The sequence below is a fragment of the Lycorma delicatula genome, chromosome 5 (genome assembly GCF_047948215.1).
Source record: "Lycorma delicatula isolate Av1 chromosome 5, ASM4794821v1, whole genome shotgun sequence".
NCBI lineage: Eukaryota > Metazoa > Arthropoda > Insecta > Hemiptera > Fulgoridae > Lycorma > Lycorma delicatula.
This window is the reverse complement of record NC_134459.1, coordinates 485,233-508,149: the sequence shown is the minus strand read 5'-3', so window position 1 is coordinate 508,149 and position 22,917 is coordinate 485,233. Positions and strand designations below refer to the sequence as shown.

The 22,917-nt window shown below is 28.3% G+C and overlaps 1 protein-coding gene across 2 annotated transcripts in view; it reads right to left on the bottom strand.

Annotated features, from left to right (window-relative positions):
- Nucleotides 1-2,590: 2,590 nt before the first annotated feature.
- The window catches only part of LOC142324615 (uncharacterized), a 42,918-nt gene continuing 22,591 nt past the window's right edge, over nt 2,591-22,917 (bottom strand). The window contains exons 5-7 of one of the 2 annotated variants that reach the window (XM_075365469.1): nt 20,468-20,607; nt 19,442-19,634; nt 2,591-3,166 (exon numbers count right to left, since the gene is read on the bottom strand). In XM_075365469.1, the coding sequence (XP_075221584.1) occupies nt 19,559-19,634; nt 20,468-20,607 (216 nt within the window). In that variant the 3' untranslated portion in view covers nt 2,591-3,166; nt 19,442-19,558. Of the gene's footprint in view, nt 3,167-19,441; nt 19,635-19,986; nt 20,117-20,467; nt 20,608-22,917 lie in introns of those variants that run through there. The other variant, XM_075365470.1, reaches the window with a different exon arrangement.

Here is a 22,917-nt window from a genome sequence, read left to right as displayed (position 1 = left end):
ATTTATCAGATTCACTCTAATAAAAAAATGACAAGTTCTTGCAACATGTTTGATTTTAATAACTGTATTATAATTGTAATTATTTTAAGTGTTTCCACTAACTTGATATCAAGTTAGCTGAGCTTTAACTTACTTTTAATATTCCACAACAATAAAGTTTAATTTCACTTCTTATTTATTGGTAATTTTCCAACAGCTTTTTTTTTTACAAATTTTTCAAAGCCGTTCCACAAAGTTGATTAATATATTATCAGCTGTCAATAAAGGACATGCTTTACTATTTAATGTATCATAACTGTAAAGCAACATAACTCATAAAAACAATGTTAATAAAAATTTGAACTGATGAAAGTAAAAATATATTTGAAATCAAAAACAAATTAGTTAAAAAAACTGGGTTAATTTAGAAACAAAAATTGATAATACAATTTACAAAGGTAAAATAAAGATTTAAGATTTTGTCATTCTTTTTTTACTATTCTTGATGGTGTTGATCAAACTTCTTTCCTCTCAGAGTTTTTTCAGTATATTCCCCATATCACACCTTTAGTGCTTTTATATCCATCTTTATCATGTTTTTTAAAGCCATGTATATCAATATGTTCCAGATGTAACATTGTGGTAATAAAAGTCACAACCAATCATTCACTCTTACCGTACAGACCTGTGACTCTTAAAAGTTCTAAGTCAAATTCAATAATTGTGTATTATACATATTCTGTATAAGTCTTATCGCCTTTGAAGTTTTTCTATTATTTTTGTGACTTTAAAAGTGAACAATAAAATGGAAAATTTGTGAAAAACTTTAAAAAGTTAATATCTGCCTGTCATTCAGTCAATCTGCCAAGTCATGTTGACGAATTAGTCAGTGAGGACAGGTGACACGCATTTGAATGTTTAAGAAAAATATTTGCATGTATCCCACACATCATTATCCATGAAACTATCATGTTCACCTTGGGTAAACAAAGAACATAGTAAACACCTTGGCTAATCAGAACATAGTAAAAACTCAGTAACACAAATTCTTACATGTTCCAAACGGGAAGTTTTTGACAATCCAGTTAATAGCTCAGACTTAATCCCAAGTGATTACTATAATTTCAAGAAACTAAAGAACTTGTACGAAGAAATATGTTTCATGAGTGACAAAGTTGAAGAAATTACCACAAAGAGTGACAAAGAAAGAAATTACCACATTCTGAAATGTTATCGATGGTGTAGAATGAAAAGTATCAGAACAGCATACAAAAAATTGTTAGAAATAACGATAAATGCCTAAAATAAGAGTAACTACACAGAACAAAGCTCTCAGATGAGTAAAAGTAAAATACAAAGTTCTATTTAGCAATTTTTATTGGCTAATTTGCTAATGTAAAACAAATGCTAAATGACCATCATATTTTCTCAAGCCATAAATTCCTTCTTTTACAGGTTCCTCTAATTAGTATAATGGATTTTCAAGAATTTCTATTTTTCATAACTTATGTTTTATTTACTCTTTTACTTTTCCATTTCCGTATTCCACAACCTTCAAGCTAATGTGGTGATAGCTCATAAGCAAAAACTAAAATACAAAATAAACCATTATTTGACATCCTGTTAGATCTCTACATTAAAAAAAATATTAATTTAACTTAAATTACTCAATATGATAAATAACAATTAAAAAAGGCTACAAAGTTTATTTCATTTTTGACATTGAAAAAAAAGAAGACATTTCATATGTCCTTTTTTTTAAACAGTTTAATAAATTAATTAGCATCAAACTTATAATTAAAGATCATAACAGATTAAAATTTGTAATTCGTTTTTCTAAACAAATCCAGCTTAACATGTTAACCACTATGACATAATAAATAGGTTCTCAGGTCTCCTTTGACCTAAGAAAGGTCTCAGTCTATCATGCGGTAGTGGTACGGTCATTTAAAAACGACATCACTTGATCTCTTGACCTATTGATGAAACCAATCTGATTGGTTTCAAGAACATGGATAGGATGGTAACATATTCAAGGTCCAACACGACACACATCTATGCTGGGAACCAGAGTAATTAAAAAGATTCCTTCTAAGTTTTTATTAAATCTTACTTTTTAATTGAATCTTTTCTCATATTTTCTCCTTTTTTTATAACAAATTGGTATTGTTTTGTTAATAAATAAGACATTTTTGAAAATTAACATTGTAGTAGAACAATAAAAATTAACACCAAAAGAATTTAATTTTTATTTTTATTTTCACTGATTTTCTGTTGAAACATTCATTTCATATTTTCATTAATTAATAAGCTTTCTTTTAAATATTAATATCCAAATCCACAAATAAACTTTGAAACCTGAGAGAAAGGTAAGATGAAAGAAAGCAGTCTAACAGTCAACATGATAAAATTAACAAAAACCTGACTAAAAATTTCGGTTTACTTAACTTAAAAAAACAAACTAAAAAAAAAATCAATTTTAAAAAGTGATACAATTTTAACACAGTAAATAATTTTGTACATTTATCTTTATTAAAACTATGTAAACACATTATTAAGTAAGTACATGACAATATTTTTGGAATATATATAAGCTAACTGGACTTAAATGGCAATTTTTTTGGCAGTTTTTAAACAGTAATAAAAAAAATGATGTAACAGAATTCTACTTTTGTTAAATTCTATTCTATTTGATTAAATTATACTGTATTTGTTCACACAAAGTTTAAATAATAAACCTAGAAATATTTTAATCTTAAGTTTTAGGTAAGTAAAAATGATTTAAAAACATTTTTGGTAAAAATTTATTACACAGAAGTGTAAAACGTCAACTCAATTCCTCTTCATCTGATAACAAAGACTAATCTGCACAGCATTTATAAAAATTTTTTACTTTAATTAAAGTAATTATGAAATTAATAAAAAATAACAAATTTGTATGACAATGCAATGTAAACTAATACTGATGTTTATAAACAAAACTTAGGTGTTACCGACAAGGGTCATAACTTTTTAATAGTTGAGCATAAATGATTAAATAGAAAACAGTTATTGATCCAACAAATGCACCGGCTTGTGTAACCGCTCCATACCAAAAAAGTCGTTGTCCACCTTCCCTTCGGAAAAGAGCAGCTATTGATAATTTTACATACGAGACAAGTCCACAACATAGAACCCAACTGGAAACCTATGTGAACACAAATAAAAAAGATTTTTATTATTATTATTATTTATTAGCATTTTAATGACAATAGAAAAATTAGCACTCAAAAATCATTTACAAATAAATAGAAATATTATACCACAAAAATAAAAAAAATCTCATCCCACTTATGAAGTTTACTACACTTATATGCAGATCGAAGAGAATGAGGTGTTGAAAACACTACCACTGAAACAGAAGAAATCTGAGGAGGCAAATTGTTGTATGCAGAAGGTAAAAAACTTTGTTTCAAGATATGAAATATAATATACTTAGAAAATAATGTTCACCATACAGAAAAATAAGGCAGGTAAGAATACCATCATTAAATAAGTAATAACTTTTTTTTCTAGCTTTTCAATTTTAATGACAAATGGTGATGGTCTTTACCTAAGTTTTACAGCTACTGAAAAAATCCACAGACAAACACATGTAGTGTGCCGTAAAAAAAGAAAAAAGAAAATGTCAAAGGAACAAAATCAATATGAATAACGTTTTCCTGAATGAAAAGCTCATGGTTTCTATCACCCTAGAACAAAACACAGAGACTGTTCCAGAAAAATAAAAGAATAAAGTTTTCATTAGAGACTACAACCAAAATAAACACACAAATACTAACAAAGTGGAGGGAGGAATTGTCATTCTTCAGTTATATGAAATATTAAAAAACTTTTATCTATGCTATAACTTACTAAGTTGTACATAACTTGTGTTTTTACTTCGAAACTTATATGAATTTATGGTTTATAATTATTTAAGAATCTCTTCACTCAAATTATTGATAATAATTTCTGTTTTTTAAGTTTCTTTCTAAAAAATTGTGTTACCATGAGTACTTGTCATCTGGTAATTTCACCACGAATTTTGGCTCTATATATAAAGATGGGTAATATTGAAAAAAATTAAAATTCTACAAGCTTATTTTTTCATTGTAGTTATGAAAGTCTACATGCCACTTTAAAATATATCTACCTACAATTGATTACTGGTTTATTCATAAATAATGAAGGAATATTTGTTAACCCTACATGTAACCAATGGTTTTTTTTGTAGCATAATACTCTGTCTAAATTTTGTTGGACAATGATAAAAAAATAGTAATCAGTATTGAACACTGAGGTTATTAATCCAGTGATAAATTACAATAATAATCACCATCGCTACACAGTAATCTTGAATTATATCTAAGCTTGTTTTCCAAATGTAACTTACATCTTATAATGTTGAATTTATTTTCATAAATTGATAAATTACAGTGAATGAGATGGATGAATATACAAGTACCTTAAGTTAAGTTTAACTGGAAAATGTACATATTGAAATAATTTGGTTATACATTTACCCTTAAAGTATTTGATAAATCACTAAACCAATTTAAATAAAACTCTTATGGCAAATTATCTTTACACAAAACTAATATGATCTATTTTTAATATTGTTAATAGCGAGACTTCTGGACTTCTATAAAAATTTCTAGTTACAATAACAATAGAAAAAATCTAAAAAGAATGACAAAAACATCATGAAAGAAATTACAACCTTCTAATTTCAAAGAAAAAGGTAATTTAAGAACTGAAGTTACTAAAAAAAAATCCACCACAACTAGGTGGAGAATAAATAGATAGCATTTCTCATAGCAGCTGTTTTGTGATTTATACTTTGCGATTCAAATCCATTTTAAAGGTACTGTTTGAATTGGATATTAAACATTATTAATTGGATATTATATTATATTAATTGGATATTAAACATAATCCAATTGATGTAATATATACGAATATACAAGAAGAATAAGATAAAACAGGAAAGTGACTGCTTTTTTAATATTATTTAATAAATGTAACAACTTCCACTACAACAATGAAATTTTTCTCTTGAAATCTTGTGCACATATTTGTTTTTATAAACATACAAAACTGTGAAACTTAACTCTACTTAATGACTACTTGGGGCACCCACAGAAATTGAAACCAGATGGCAGACATTACTTTTTTAATCGTTTGAAGCATTGATTGTGGAAATCAAAGTGTGTGGATGAGATTTTCTTGAAGAACAAACATTTTTTTCAATACTGTTGATTCATTTAATCTTCAAATATTTTTTGGGTCATTTTATGTAGTTTTTCCCAGTTTTCTAGGATTATATGAGTGGGATTTGGCATAATTTTTATTGAAATTTGTACATAAACAAGAGTGGATATTCCAAGTATATTTCTATAGTTCCAGCAACTGATTGTAGATCAAACGTTAAAAGAAAACCAACAGAAATACAGGCTTTTTGTGCCCTAAAAGGTACCTTAGTAATTGGATTTTCAGTTTTTTCCTGACTGGTGTGGGAAATTTTGATTCCATAAATTATTGGATTTCGACTTGAACAATTGATGCTGTTCTCGTTAAAAGTCACTGTTATCTCTGTTTCCAACAAACATGAATTCTGGTATCTTTATGATAATCGGTAAGCTTACAGACATCTCTTTACAACCAATAAGTGGATTTTGCAATTCATCTTAAACTTATTTTAAAGTAGTTAGTTTATAGCAAGTAAATGAGTAAACTGACATATTTTTACACTATAATTTTCAATAATCAACAATACTTATTTGGCCACTTTGAACTACTTAACCAACTTGTAAAAATTTGCAAGATTTATTCTAGTTTAACTGTATAGCAAGACTATATGCAATTTTTTAGAGGATTAAATAATTAATGGCAGGATGCTAAGTTATGACTGATTTTTTAATTTTTTTTAAACTGAATTTGTGTATTTATTTAATGATTACAAAAAAATGACCACATAACTTGATACAATAAATATTTAATAACTGTAAAACTTAATTTTTAATGACATGTTTCAAAGCAATAATAACAGATTGATTCATTTTGAAAAAAAATCTGGGTGCAGTCATGTTTACTGGCAAATGCAACCAGCATTATCTGATAAGGCTAGACAATATAATTACTTTTTCTAATTTTAATGATACTTAGTAACTAAATTATAATAATCAGAACTAATTGTAATGATAATTAGTAACTAACTTATGAATAGAATTGTGTTAACATCAAAAGGACAATTTTGTTTAATTTTGGTGATCAATGAGAAGTGGTTTATATCTCTAATTTCTAGTTTATCCTTACAGTGACTATAATAAATGACTGTTGGGATTTTATCCTGATTCCACATGCTTTTATTTTCCAATATGTAACTGTAATATGGAAATGTAGATAAAGTTTCATGTATAATCAAAATATTTGTATTCTTATGTAAGAACAGCTATGGTTACTATACGCTATTATTTCTCAAATGTAATTTTTATTTATTATATCATTTTATTAATTTAAAAAAATGAAAATCAATATTTAATACCAAAAAAGAGGCAAATAGAAAATTATTTAAGAGTCTATTTTTTTTAATAGTTAACTACATTAATATATTATTGATAACAAATCAAAATCTCTTCTTATTCTAGAATAAGAACTGTTGAACACAATAACAGGAAATTTTGTGATATGAAGTTGTGAAATGAAGAAATAATGTATAGTAGTAGAACATCAAATGGAAAATCCTTATGAAATATTTAAGTTGAAAAAGCACACATATTAATTGAAGTGCTTCTTTAGCAATAAAAACTTCTATAATGTTCTTGGCTGAAGAAACAAGATATACTTTTTATAATTCAATTTTATAAATCAATTAGAATAAACAGATAAATTACATGGATAATTAAAAACATAAAAAACAGCCGATATAAAACAAAAAAATGAGTATAAATCAAACAATACAAAACACACACACACACATACAGATATATATATATATGAGAGAGAGAGAGAGAGAGAGAGAGAGAGAGAGAGAGTGAGAGAGAAATTTTCATCTAGTATTAAATTTACAACAAAGTATTCATGGAATAATAAAAGGCAGATATACAGCTTGTTGTAAACCTCAATAAGTTTGAAAGGGAAGTGATTGATGTATAACAGGGTTTCTTAACCTTAAGATTGCGAAATTAACTTACAACTTTACATGTAAACGATAATGAAATCAATTTATGAAAAAATAATCATTTGTTATAAACATTTTACTTATATTAATAAGTACACATGTAAAGAAAAAAATTGAATGAGTAAGTTGTATTAGTTTTTCATTTAAAACTTATATATATATGTTAGAAACACACAAAGGCAAATTGTTTCAAGTGATAAAAGATGATTCCTGCATTTAGTTTTTAGTGCAACCATAATCTCTTTGTGGAGAAAGGAATTAGTATTTTCAATGTTTCTGTGACTAAATTTCCATATTCACTTCGACGAGGAAGCCAAAATATATCTAAATTTTCAGATGTGAATTGTAGTTGTAATATTTTTTCCGCAGATATTTCAAGGAGCAGGTCACAAATCTCAACTGGTAACACAGCAGCCGCAAAAATGTAGATTCAGAACCCATCTCTTTGAGAAATCATTTTTATCTCCTGGGAAATACTCTGTCAACTGAATTTTTAGCTTATACACATGCATCTTCATGCTATCCAAACTGTGGTAAATAATGGTGTCTTTCTTCATCCAAATTTTTCTCAATATAATCAAAAGTAAGTGGAAACATAAAAATTTTTGCTTTTAAGGTGAATAATCCAGATATCAAGCTTCCAGATATCATGAACTTTGTCATTAATAAAATGTTTTATCACGTCCTTGTAAATTCTCATTCATTCAAATCAATTGAATGTGAAAATACATCAACTAAGTACGTCAACAGCAACATATGCTCATTATTCTATAAAAACATTGAGAATGGTGTTTGTTTATCATGGAAAAATATTATTAATTCATCTCACAATTCTAATAACCAGGTTAACAGAGTTCCCACGCAATAACCATCTGACTTCTGTATGGAAAAGAAGAGATTTTTTTCTTTTCACCCATTTCATCACATATTTTAGCAAACAGCCTATTCTGTAATGGTTGATATTTAATACAATTAACCATTTTTATATCTTCAGGAAGAATTTGTTTGAGATTTTTCAGCATATTTTTTGTAGCAAGAGCATGTCTGTGAAGGAAGAAGTGTGTCCATTCTGCAAGGACCATAAACAATCTGTGAACTACAAGGAGTGTCCGTGTTAACAAAGAGCTGTCACTGTGTACTGTAATTTGATAGGTTTACATGGTTAGTTTTGGTCAGTTGAATGCACAGATGCATACATTGTTCAGGTAGAGCTTTGTGAGGTTGCTCTTTGTAGGAATTTGGCTGCTGTTTTATTGCAACATCCTACATTGTTTCTAGTGATCTGCTAGGTTTCTCTTATTTAATTTTACTCATTTAATTTTTAATGAAGTTTACTGCATGAAATTGTGTCGGGAAAGCTTGGTTATCACAAGTTTTGTGCAAAATTGACGCAGAAAATCTAAGGCGGCAGATTTCTACAGAGAAGGAATTGAAAAGCTTGTGCATCATTATAAGTGCCTCAAATTAGATGGTGACTATGTAGAAAAACAGTTTAAGATTGTCCCTTTCAAATGTATATAATAAAATTTATCATTATTATTTGATTGGTTTTTATTTCAAAATGTAAATTACTTTCTGGACAGCCCTCATATATATTTATTAATTTATTTAGATAAAAAATTTTATAGTCCATTTTTTTCCTCTGTATATTAAATAACAATATATAATCTAATAATTTTTTTCATAAAATATAATTTGTTTTCATAAAATATTAATATTTACGTATGAAATGGAACATAACAGAAAAATAAATTATTTAGATGTAAATATTAAAATAAACAAAAACAATCAAATAATAACTGGAGCATATTAAAAACCTACCAAATGAAATCATTATAAACAAAAATTCTAATCATCCTTAGTTCCAAAAAATTAATGTTATTAAAAACATGATAAAAGCAATAAAATAAATAAACTATAAACGCGAATTGTATAATGAAATAAATAGTATAAAAAATATAGTTATAAAAAATGGATATCGTATATCATTGATTGATAATGTGTATAAAAAATATAATTCAGAATTTTTCAATAACACAAACATTTACGACATTAATACTCATAAATAAAAATAGTGAAAATATTTATATAAAATACTCCTACACAAATAAAATTATAGAAAACCTGATTGATGCATATAATAATAAAGAATATAAACCAGATAACCATATAATAAAACATTTAAAATATTATAATAATAAAAAAGTAAAAAATAAATATGATTGTTCCGGTATTTATAAAATGAAATGCAACAATTGCGAAAAGATATATATTGGTAAAATGAATAGGCCCTTTAAAGATAGATTTATTGAAAATTTTAGATCATTTAAAAATAGATTTCTCAAATTGATCATATAATAAATAATAATCATAATACAACTAGTTTAGAAACTAATTTAGAAGTAATTGAAGAAGTAAATATTGAACATGAAAATAGTAATAAAAAATTATAAATTTTAAGAAAATTATTTATATATATATATATATATATATATTATATATAAATATAAATTCAGTAGATTCAGCCTTATAAATCTGTTAACAGAATTTGATGGGGACATTCTTATTAAAATTATTTAAGTTGGCGTACAATGATAAGATATTGATAAATTATTTTTCTAAAATTGATGCTTTCGGGAATCATATTCCTCTGCACTATTCAAATTATATTAATCCGATCAACCCAAGTACAGAATTAATAAACTAAAATAGGATGTTATCTACCTTATTCCATAATCCAAGCAAGAGCACTTTCACGAGTACCTCGCAGCATCAGTTGCTGTATAATTTTTCAAATCTTTGTTGTAAATTACACATTAAAATTAAAATTGCATATATACAAAATATGAAGTCATTAATAAAAAAATTAAATTAAAAGTCAGAATCAAAATCAATAATAAAAATAAAATAGAAATCCATGTAGACTAGCTAGCCAGTTATGTGACTGTACAGAGTTGAAATATTATGAATTATCAATGTCTAATGAAGTGCTGCTATCTTCAGCAGTTTTTATGATTGTGTCATCCTCATATTCTGATCAACCTACATACAAAATTATATTAATTATTTTATTCCAGATATAATAGCTACTTTAACTACTGGAAAGTAGGGATTATGTCAAATTTTCATTTTAATGACGGCTGTTAAGAAAGGAATTCAGTAATAGTGACTAAATCAAGGTTTAGCACAGGATAATATAAAGTTAGAAGAAATGTAAACGGTGGGAATTGTTTAAAAATGTTAACTTTCTTTTACCTTTTGAACCTTCTTGCAAATGGAAAAATTTATTGTCTTTAAATTGGAAATTTTGTGAATTTCTTTATTAAAAAAAAAAAATTGCATGTGAATGATGTAATTTATTGTGCATGGAGTAAATTGTTGGAAGTATGTAGAGGATACTAATGAAGTACTGTAAAACACTGAATAATACTAAATTAAAATTAAAATTTGCTTAATTAGAAGTGAATGAGGGAACATTCACAATCTGTTGGTGTCAGGAAGGGCTCCTGGTCATGAAAATCCTGCTTGCATCCATAAAATGGGTACAAATTTTCATTGGGGAGGTTGCACCAAAATTACTAAGCACTGCCTGAATCATAATTTTGTAATATTGACTTGTACTTGGCGCCATTTACTGAATTTAGTGTTTGACTACTAGTACCAACTGGTTGTTTATAAATTTTGAATTTTAGCCATTATATGTGAATACACAGATGGATCAGAAAGTTATAAAATAGTCAGAAGATTATAATCACTACTTTATTTTAATGACTGCCTTCAGAGTTTTTATTTTCATAAATTCATATATTGCAAAAATACAAGTCTAGGGAACAGATTTGGACATTGCATGATTTCAGAAGGTTAATAATAAATTTGTCTCCCAGTAATTGCTTCAAACAACCACTTCTGCTGTGAATTATGTTTAGGGAGCACCATGTTTAAAATATAAATCGGTTTGTTCCCGCAAAAAAAGAGGTCATAAAAGTTCATAATTGAGAATTTTTTCTGATAATGTATCTTCAACGAAATCAGTCTATTGACAATTATACAAATCATCAACTTATATAGGTTGTAAATTGGCTCTTTTGAAGCATTTAGCTGACCATAAATAGGTATTTTAATCCTTTATAGAGTATTTCATCCCTTTCTACCTGCTTGAGTTTTTCTTAAACTCAACAAATATATCATAAACTCTTTAATTTTTTGTATCTAGAATTATTTTAGTTAAAAAAAAAAAAAAAATACTTTTAACTAAATTAAGACTGATTAGAGATGTAAGAAAAGCCACTGTTGTAACTGCAGTACTAATAAAAAAAAAACAAAAACAGAAGTATAGACCAGCGGGAATTTTCTAAACAGTTCTTGTTAATTTATTTATTATAAAACAAATATTTTTTGCATCTTTACTTTTTGTTACTGCTTCAGCCCAGGATGTTTTGTTCAAATTTATCATTGTGACCGCAAGTAGACTGTACGTAATAAATAGCGTAACAAAATGCAATTGATTTTATTTCTCACTATAAATCCTCTGTGGCAAAAAGCATTAAAGAATTAAATGTTTATGAATTTCATAAAGAAACCTCGCTGTATAATAATAAAATAAGATTATTGTCTTGCCACTGTCAGCATGTACAAAATTTCTCCACCCATTTAGGTTAATTTTTAAAAAATTTAATCAACATATTGCAGTGTTTTTTTAATATTAATCAGGTTTAATTTTTCTGTATAGGTTTCTGAAAAGTTCTTGAGTAGGTAAACCTTCTTATATTGTTGCACTGACTGATATTAAGTTGTTATTACACTTTGCTCTCAGTGGTCTTCAAGAGTTAATTTATTATATTCAATGGATTAGAGTAAATAACATCTCTTGTACTGTTTATTATATTTATGATATATATAATTAAATTTTTTTTCAGAAGACTGCATATGTATATATGAATATAGGTTATATTTCTTGTCAAGAATTTGTTACTAATCTGTCAAGATGTAATTGTAAGTATATTTATTTACATAAAAAAAGGGTCTGAGCACTTGTTTTTGTAACAATACTTCATAGATACTAATATAAGCTTACAGATATTGTTTTATTTTTTTGTACATAAAAATATACATTATATTTATTTACTTTTTGTCAGAAATTAATAGTTCAAAGTAGTGTAGGTATATATTTATTAATAATACAGAAACCATAAGCTAAGTTATATTTATAACATAGTAAATCCAGATAGGAAATGGTATTTATTGTACAGTAATAGACATACATACATTGTATGATTATATCATTCAAGTATAGATTGGTTTGTATAATTTATTTAAATTTTTATATGTCCAATTAACACAAATTGTATTTATATATATTTCCTTTCTTTTTTATTTTAGGTATGGGTATAACAGATTTTATTGTTTGTGAATATCAGCTTTTTATTTGCATTTTTATATACATTTTGTAAACTCTTATATACTTCATCCACTTTTTTTACTTTTTACATGGGTTTGTCAATTTGTTTTTAGATTATGAAGTTTATAATGAGAATTTTATGTATTATTAAAAAAAATGTGTTAGCACAGAATAAAAAAAAATTAGAAATTAACTGTTAAATTTCAGTTCATACCAGTTAGAATATCTGAGCCATAAAAGAAATTGCACTTGTAAGTCTAGAAATGTCTGGTCCTCATTCACTTTACGGCCATCACTTCAATGAACAGACTTACATACAAAATAGACCTATTGCAACCCAGTGCTTAATATAATACAAAACATGTATGAGTGTATTTTTTATGGTTTTACACTATAATTGCAGTTTAAAGAGAAACCATATGCAACAAAAATTATTAAATGTGTAAAAATGCAAAAATCCTCTTTCAAATTATGAAAAAGAAAGAAAAACGTACAAAGATTTTATTAAAATCAAACTTTTATCAGTTTACTTAAATTTTTTATTAGTCCTTTCAGATGATGTTTTATAAAGCCTTATATGTCACTAATTTCCCCAGAATCATTTGTCTGATTTGCTTATGATGCAAGAATTTCCTGTATACCACTTAAATGGTATGTTCTTCATAAGTAAAATACCTAGATTCTAACTTAGGACTGACTGTTTTCAGGTTTAAGTACTCCTCAATGCTAACCCATCTTGTAAAATTTAAATGGCCGTAGATTTGCAATATTCCACATTGATGCTTTACTAAATCTTTTCTCAGTCAGTCAATCCAAAAACTGTAAAGTGGCTGATTGCTTATAATACCAGTCTCTTTAAGATTCGTTCTTTTTAGAAGCATTTGACTAGGGTTTTCTTTCAGCTATCAAGAAAGCATTTCCAGTCAAGTTATCTGCAAATTTTTCGCTTATATGGAAGGCGGTGAATACCCTGACAAAATTTGTGGCACATCTGTAAAACATGTTTCACAGTTTCTAAGCTGATGTTCACTTATACCTGTCCTTAATTCTGAATAAGTGACAGTTCTTTGTCAGATTTTGGTTTTACTTATTGAAAAGTGATGTATTTTGGTTCTGATAGTTTATTCTAGTATTTATTTGATAATTTTGCAGGTGATGTAGGTTTAGAAATGAAATAGTTATTTTAAACTAGTTTAATGTATTGATTTAATTTATCTTTTACAACTATTTTATGACTGCTTTTAGTGCCAATTTGCTATTTTAATGTGTTGCTTTTTGTGTTAAATTTGTTTTAATGACAATGTTATACTCTTTTGTGGAAAAAACACATTATTGTTAATTGATTTTGTATATTTGCACATATGTATGTGTGCATCCATACATCTGTGTTCTTTGACGTAATAACATATTTTATTAAACTATGTGTATTTTCTTCTTTATTTCTCTCAGTTATTGTAAAAAAACATGGTTCACCAATTTTGATTTCTAAATTTTGACAACTTTTTGACCAGATTTAATCTAAAAGGAAACATGTGGTTTGTAATTTACTGAGGGTAGGACTACTTACCTGGAAGTTGACAAACAGCCTGTAGACTTGACATTGGGTATCATCCAGCCAACTGCTACGTTATTTATTTTTATCTAAAGTTATTTAACTGGTTTGATGCAGCTCATCAAGATTCCCTATCTAGTACTAGTAGTTTCATTTCAGTATATTCCCTACATCCTAAAAAATTTGTTTTACATATTCCAAATGTTGCCTGCCTACATAATTTTTTCCTTCAACCTTCCCTCCAATATTAAAGCAACTATTCCAGAATGCCTTAATATGTGGCCTATAAGTCTGTTTCTTCTTTTAACTATATTTTTCCAAACGCTTCTTTCTTTATCAGTTTGCTGCAACAACTCATTTGTCACTTTATCCACCCATCTGATTTTTAACATTCTGTAGCACCACATTTCAAAAGCTTCTAATCTTTTCTTCTCAGGTACTCTGATCATCCAAGTTTCACTTCCATTTAGAGCTACGCTCCAAACATATACTTTCAAAAATGTTTTTCTGATGTTTAAATTAATTTTTGATGTAAAAAAGTTATATTTCTGACTGAAGGTTTGTTTCACCTGTGCTATTCAGCATTTTATTTCACTCCTGCTTCGTCCATCCTTAGTAATTCTACTTCCCAAATAACAAAATTCTTCTACCTCCATAATCTTTTCTCTTCCTAATTTTACATTCAGTGGTCCATCTTCGTTATTTCTACTACATTTCATTATTTTCGTTTTGTTCTTGTTTGTTTTCATGCAGTACTTCTTGCATAGGACTTCATCCATGCTGTTCATTGTTTCTTCTAAATCTTATTACTTTCAGCTAGAATTACTACATCATCAGCAAATTGTAGAATCTTTATCTTTTCACCTTTTACTGTTACTCCAGATCACATTGTTCTTTGACATCATTAACTGCTAGTTCTATATAAAGATTAAAAGCAACAGGGATAGGGAACATCCTTGTCAAACTCTTTTTTTTTTTTATTACGGCTTCATTCTTATGTTCTTCAATTATTACTGTTACTGTTTGGTTCCTGTAAATGTCTCTGTATATGGTTCTTATACTCTGTATTTGAACCCTAATTTTTATGAAATGCTGAACATTCTATTCCAGTCTATGTTTTCGCCTTTTCCAGGTCTATAAATGCCAAGTATGTTGGTTTGTTTTTCTTTAATCTTCCTTCTACTATTAATCTGAGAGCTTAAATTGCTTCCCTTGTCCCTATGCTTTTCCTGAAACCAACTTCTTCCACTCTCCTGTCAATTCTTCTGTATAGAATTCTAGTTAAGAGTTTTGATGTGTAGCTAGTTAAGCTAATTGTTCTGTATTCTTCACATTTATCTGTACCTGCTTTCTTTGGTATCATGACTATAACACTCTTTGAAGTCTGACGGAACTTCTCCTTTTTTGTAAATATTACACACCAGTTTGTGTAATCTATCAATCGCTCCTCATCTGCACTGCTCAGTAATTCAGCAGGTATTGTGTCTATTCCAGGAGCCTTTCTGCCATTCAAATCTTTTAATGCTCTCTTAAATTCAGATCTCAGTATTGTTTCTCCTATTTCATCCTCTTCAACTTCCTCTTCTTCCTCTCTAACACCATTTTCTAATTCATTTCCTCCGTATAACTTTTCAATATGTTGCACCCACCTGTCGACTTTGCCTTTCGTATTATAAATCGGCGTACCATCTTTGTTTAACATATTATTAGATTTTAATTTATGTACCCCAAAATTTTCCTTAACTTTCCTTTATGCTCCGCTTATTTTACCAATGTTCGTTTCTCTTTCCACTTCTGAACACTTTTCTTTAATCCACTCTTCTTTCGCTAGTTTGCACTTCCTGTTTATAATATTTCTTAATGTCAATAGTTCCGTTTACTTTCTTCATCACTAGCATTCTTATATTTTCTACGTTCATCCATCAGCTGCAATATTTCGTCTGAAATCCAAGGTTTTCTACTAGTTCTCTTTATTCCGCCTAAGTTTGCTTCTGCTGATTTAAGAATTTCCTTTTTAACATTCTCCCATTCTTCTTCTACATTTTCTACCTTATATTTTTAATCAGACCTCTTGCGATGTCCTCCTCAAAAATCTTCTTTACCTCCTCTTCCTCAAGTTCTCTAAATTCCACCGATTCATCTGACACCTTTTTTTCAGATTTTTAAACCCCATTCTACATTTCATTATTACTAAATTATGGTCGTTATCAATATCTACTCCAAGGTAAACGTTGCAGTTGACGAGTTGATTTTTAAATCTTTGCTTAACCATGATATAATCTATCTGATACCTTGCAGTATCACCTGGCTTTTCCATGTGTATATTCTTCTATTATGATTTTTAAACCGGGTGTTGGCAATTACTAAATTATACTTGTGTAAAACTCTGTAAGTCGATCCCCTCTTTCATTCCTTTTGCCCAGCCTGTATTCACCCACTATATTTCCTTCCTTGCCATTTCCAATGCTTGCATTCCAATCTCCAACTATTATTAAATTTTCATTCTCTTTTATATGTTTAATTGCTTCATCAATTTCTTTGTATACACACTCTACCTCATCATCATCATCATGGGTGCTTGTAGGCATATAGACAATTGTTGTCAATTTAGGTTTTGATTTTACCCTCATTACAATGATTCTATCACTATGCATTTTGAAATACTCTACTCTCTTCCCTATCATGTTCATTATGACACCTACTTCTGCCTGCCCATTATTTGAAGCTGAGTTAATTATTCTAAAATTACCTGACCAAAAGTCATTTTCCTCCTCCCACTGAACCTTGCTAATTCCTACTATATCTACATTTATCCTATCCATTTCCCTCTTTAAATTTTCTATCCTACCAACGTTTGTCAGACTTCCAACATTCCAGACTCAAACTCGTAGAATGTTATTTTTTTATTTTCTGGTGACCCCTTCTTAGTAGTCCACACCTGGAGATCCGAACGGGGGACTAGTTTACCTCTGGAATATTTTACTAAGGAAGATGCCTCCATCTTTGTTATATGAAAATGCAGAGAGCTACATTTTCTTGGAAAAAAAGCAGCTGTAGTTTTCCATTCCTTTCAGCTGTGCAGTACTCAGAAGATTGAGTGATGTTGATATGGTCGTTTAAGTCGTCCTGACCTACGCCCTTAACAACTACTGAAAAAGCTGCTGCCTTCTTTCAGGAATCATTCCTTAGTCTGGCTTTCAACAGATACCTCTCCAATATGGTTGCACCTTTGGTCCAGCTACTCTGTATCACGAAGTATTTATTTTATACCTTCAATATTCAGTATTGTGTGCAACTTAAAAGTTGATATTAATAAATAAAACAAATTATTACATTCACCCATACATTAGATGACCTTGAATATAAAATTACTAAATTTCTTTTAAAGCATCTAAAAACATAGTTTAACTGAAATAAGTTGAGTAGTTTGCAAAGATAGCCTAGATTGCAACTCATAGTAGCTTATATTGTAGCACATAGTCTCTTAATACTTTCCCAAGAAAGAATAAGGGTCTGGCTCCATATATGAATTGTATCAGATAATTCTTCATTAAATTGACAGCCAAACATATACAGCATTAATTTAAATGAGAGGTGGCTGCATGTTGTATAATATACCATACTAAGATTGTATCTTCAAGATCATAATTCCCTTGGACAAAACTTGTTCCATTTCCAGTTTGATAAATTATCATATCAGTATTGGACCATCTGGCTGTGTATGTGTGCTACCATTCAATGGCTAGTTCCTTTTGTACTTGCTACCACATTATATTTGTTTTGTGTTTTTTTCCTCTGCATTTTATTCACTTAAATTTTATTACAATTTAGATTAAAAACAGTGATAAGTTAAACAATCATTACAACTAGTTTTTGCAAACCCTTCATTGTGTAAAGTAAATTTCATTTCATCAAGCATTTCAACCCACAGTGTTTTTATCTATTTTTTTTAGAAATAATTACCTAAAATACATCACCATAAATTTCTTGTTGAAACATAAAAAAATTTCTATAATTTATGTTTAAAAATTATGGACAAATTTAACAGGACAGGGCAAGCATCTGTCCCCTAATGACTGGCCATAAGAAAAAACCTTGTTAAAAAACAAATTTTAGCTAAAAAAACAAATTCTAACTCAGAAAGAACTAATACATTTTTTAACTGCTAATCTTTTTTTCTAAACATGGAATATTATTTTCCACAAGATTTTTAAAGTGCTCCTCTTCAAGCAGTTCCTGTGGATCAGTGACAGGCAAGAAATTATGAAGGAAAAAATTTTTAGTGTTTGTAAAAAGTATACAATACTACTGGGTAATAAAAAAAAAAAATAACAAGGGGTTTAACAACCAAAATGCAAGTTTTAAATTTGCAAATCATACATAAAGTTCAATTAAAAATTTATTACATACTTCAGTTTAACAAAAAAAGTGCTTCAGCACAAGAAAGCTCAGTTAGATTGGATTAACAAACTGGCTATGATACGGTAAATCCTGACTTTTGACAATTATGTTTCTTGAATGAATTGCGAGATTCATAAGTACAGAAAATTCTATATCAATCTTTTTTTTTCATTAAATTACTTGTAATAACTACCAATTATGTAGAATTGTGTCAGGAAAGATCAATTTTGATTGGCTTAATAGACTGCCTTTGATATGATAAATCCTGACTTTTGACAATTGTGTTTCTTGAATGTATTATGACATTCATAAGTACAGAAAATTCTTTATCTGTGTGTATTTTTCTCATTAAATTACTTACAATAACTATTAATTGTGTAGCAATGAAAGGTATTTTTTCTTTGGAACATCTTACTTGCAATGTTACAATTCATTGATGATCTTTAGTGGAATGAAAGTATTTTTACTTAATAAAAATGCTGATTGCTTGTTTTGAATCATATTTGTTTTATGAATCCTTTATATTACGATGATTTAGTTAGAATGAAAGCCACATTAATCTGTTGTGTTTAAGAAAGAAGGGTCAAAAATAATAAACAGTGCTTTATTATTCAAATATTATTAATTCAAGCATTATTCAAAATCTTTGAATAATTGAAGCTCACCTACTATTTCTACCAAGATTTACAAAGTCTTTTAATGACTGCACCAAGGAGAGTTGATTTGCAGGAATTTTATAATAAATACTGGAATTGTGGTAACCATTTAAATGTACTACTATTTTAAAACAAATATATGGCAAAATGTTAAACTGTGGCAATACTGGTCAGCTCAGCAACCAGATTAAAAATAAACAAAAAATTTCTTCAATATTTATAATTATATAATATTTTTAAAAATTTCCACATACCTTTCAAAGACTTTAGTTTATACTCCAAAGTGTTCCTATCTCTCTCTAACCGACTGATAGTATCTCGCAAACGCTGTTGATTTGATTTCAGAGCTTCAATCTGAGTTGTCTGAGTTTTTATTTGTGCACGAAGTTTTTCATTCGTAGTTTGCCAGCGTTTTCGTTCTTGCCACCTTTCCACTTCTTCAGCACACTGAAAGAAAGATAACTTCCAACAGCTAAAACTAAGTTTTCCAAGGCACTAATTATAATTTAAACAACAGTACCATTAAAAATTAAGTGAACTGCAGGTGGTTCAACCTAAAATTATGTTACAATCATATTCTGCATTAAGCCTGAATTAAAGGGAAATTAGCTAAGATCAGAATATAGTTTGCATACTTAGTTTCTCTTCAGTGAACCAATATTTGTTAAACTACATTAATCAATCACAACAGATGTTGTGGTTAATGTTTCAGTGAAAAGTAAATGTAATTACTATAATACTGTGTAACAACAGACAGAGGTTATTAAGAAAATTTTTGCTTCATAATAATAAATCACACCTTGGATCGATGACTTTCTTGCTCCTTCTCTTCACGCTGTTGTGCTTCGGCTAGTTATTCCTCAAGTGTCTTAATTCATCTCTGAAGCTGCTCCTCTCTAATTGAAGCTACTCCTTCTGATCGAGAAGGCCTAACACAGGAAATAGTTTCTCATTTTAAATATCACTAATAAAATAAATTTTACAGAAATCCAAAAATTAGGGCTAAGGTAAAAGTAATTCTACAGAATAAAACTAATCTCATTAGAAAAGAAGATAAGTCCTTTTTCTAGATAAAGGGATAATCATTTATTATATGAAGCTAAGATATGAATGTATGATTTTGAATATACCTTAAACTATGGGGAAAAAGCCTCTGCTATGGTAGAGCATAGGATTTGTTTCCATATATCTAGGTACATCAGCTAGGTAATCAGCTGTTATATTTCTGATCCAAATCAAATTCTTCTTTTTCTTAAGATTTATTTGTGCTATATTGGTACCTGTTTGTTAACTGATGACGAAGCCTATTTATTTCTGTCTTATCTTCTTCATGCCATGACTCAAGCATTTCCAATCTTCTCTTCTTACGTTCAAGTTCTGCCCGAAGACGATCCCTATTTGATATCACTGCCTTATTTTTCTGTAAAAAATCAAAAGTAGTAAAGATTTTATTGCAATTTCTTCTACGATAACTCTTTGGTTCATGATATGCCCACAACTAAAAATAATGTAGCACTTTGGCCGTAAGTTCAAACCTATAAAATAGAAAATAAAATAGGAATAAAAATAGATTATTTATCAGAAGATAGAAATTTTAATTATATCTGGTAATCACCTGCAAAAAATATTACAAATTTTATTATCTACTTCCTTCCCTCTTTCTCATACAGGCAAATTTGCCTTTTATATTTGAACATTTCAGTTGCATGCTTTTGACTTAAGTCCTGATTTATTATAATAACTATTTTGTAGTATAATTTTCGTACACCCATGACTAATTTATTTTTCACTCTTAATTGTAGGTGATACTCCAGTTTATATAAAAAAAAAAAAATTGCATAAAACTTTAAATATGGATGAAACCTTTGCACTGTGGTTCTCAACTGGATATAATATATTGTTAATAGCACAAATAGAATTCCAATTAGTGATAAAAAAAATATATATCTGCTGTCCACAGAGTGAAATTTCTTCTGAGTGACGAAACATTCCTACGAGACAGATTTTTTTGCAATGAAATTAAACCAAACTGTTTTACTTTGAAGCATCTGGTCAAACACTAAGATTGTCATTATTATTAAATATTTCTTATGGCTATGTTATAATTCCATCTGAAGTGTTTATTATGTCTGTCAAGTGTCCAAGTGTCCATTGTGTTTTGGGGATCTCTTAAAAAATCAGAATGAGTTTTCAAGATACAAAAATGGGCTATCAGATCATTGTTTGAACCCCATAAATATGATTCATTTAAACTGATATTAATTAAATTAAAATTTACTCTTGTATTTATATTTATGAAAGTGCAACCTTTGCTAAAGCCAACAGTTATTTATTCTCAAAAAAATAACAATATCCACTGTTATCAAACCAAACAACAAATCTTTTTATATAACTCAACACAATACTTCAGTTTATAAGAATGGAACTGCAGTTGCAATTTTAATAAATTTATTAAAATTTTTAAAATAATACTACTTTAAAAGTAAAATAAAGTTTTAAAATAATACTACTTTTTGCATCTTTGTTTAAAATGTCTATAAATACAAGCAGATGCTTATAGGTACTCAATTTTTATTAACGGCTTCTTAATTCCTGTATTATTTTATATATATATACGGCTTTGGCTGCGCTATGAGATTACTTGTTTCCTGTTGTGGTCAATATTTTTTTATTTTATGTTTCTTATTCAAGAGGCAAGTGCAGCCAATTGCATCAAATCTTCAGTAATAGTGCTTGTGTAGGTTGAGCTGCCGCACTGTATATAGTGTCGCACCTCTTTCAAAAGACCTCAGAATGGATTTTAGGTATTTATCTGAACAGTATTTCCAAGCCCAAACCTAGTGAATATCTTGTTTAGTATAGTTGGAAATGAGGAAAATTTGCAATCATTGTTCAAACTTTTTTTACCTTTCATCACCCCTTTCAAGATCGAATTTCAAAAAAACTTAGAAATTGGTTTTTAGATATTCACATGAAGATTTCAGACACCAAAAATGAAGTTGATATCTTCATTTGTTACAGAGAAATTAAAAATATAATAAAGCTCATTGTTATTCCATTTTAACACTTTTACTTCAGAATTTCAAGAAATCCTTTCTTAATGTGCACTTACACTGTAAGAAGAACATGTATACAAATTTTTTATCAATTTATCTTCAGTAGTTTTTGGTTTTTACTGGGCGATGATGAATCAGTCATTAGGACAAGCTGCTTTATATATATAATTTTTTTTGATGATTAATTCATCATTTTAGCTTGAACCTTATACATGGAAATATGAAATGGAAGTTTTGCGGTATATGAAAAATGCCATGTCTGACCGGGATTCAAACCTGTGACCTCTGGATGAAAGGCAGAGACACTACCATTCCATCACAGAGTTTGGCGTGGCAGATTTATTTATATTTTATTTACTTTTTGTTATGGTTTAAGTCATTGAAGATGATTTAACCACTTTTAATTATTATTTTATATTACATTTTTTTTGTAATGCTTTGGTGATAAAGGTTTAACTACAATTTCCTTTGATCTGTCTAAGTCTAGGCAAATACTAAAACAGTTCCTTTTTTTATCCATAGAGCAGCATACCTACCCTTTCCTGATGTGATCTAATTTTTTTATTATTATGTACTGACAAGAATAAAATATTTATTTATTTAGTTTAGTAGAGATCTTTTAGAAATGCATTCCATGTTTAGAGTTCCATGTTTTATTAACTAGAAGCGATTAC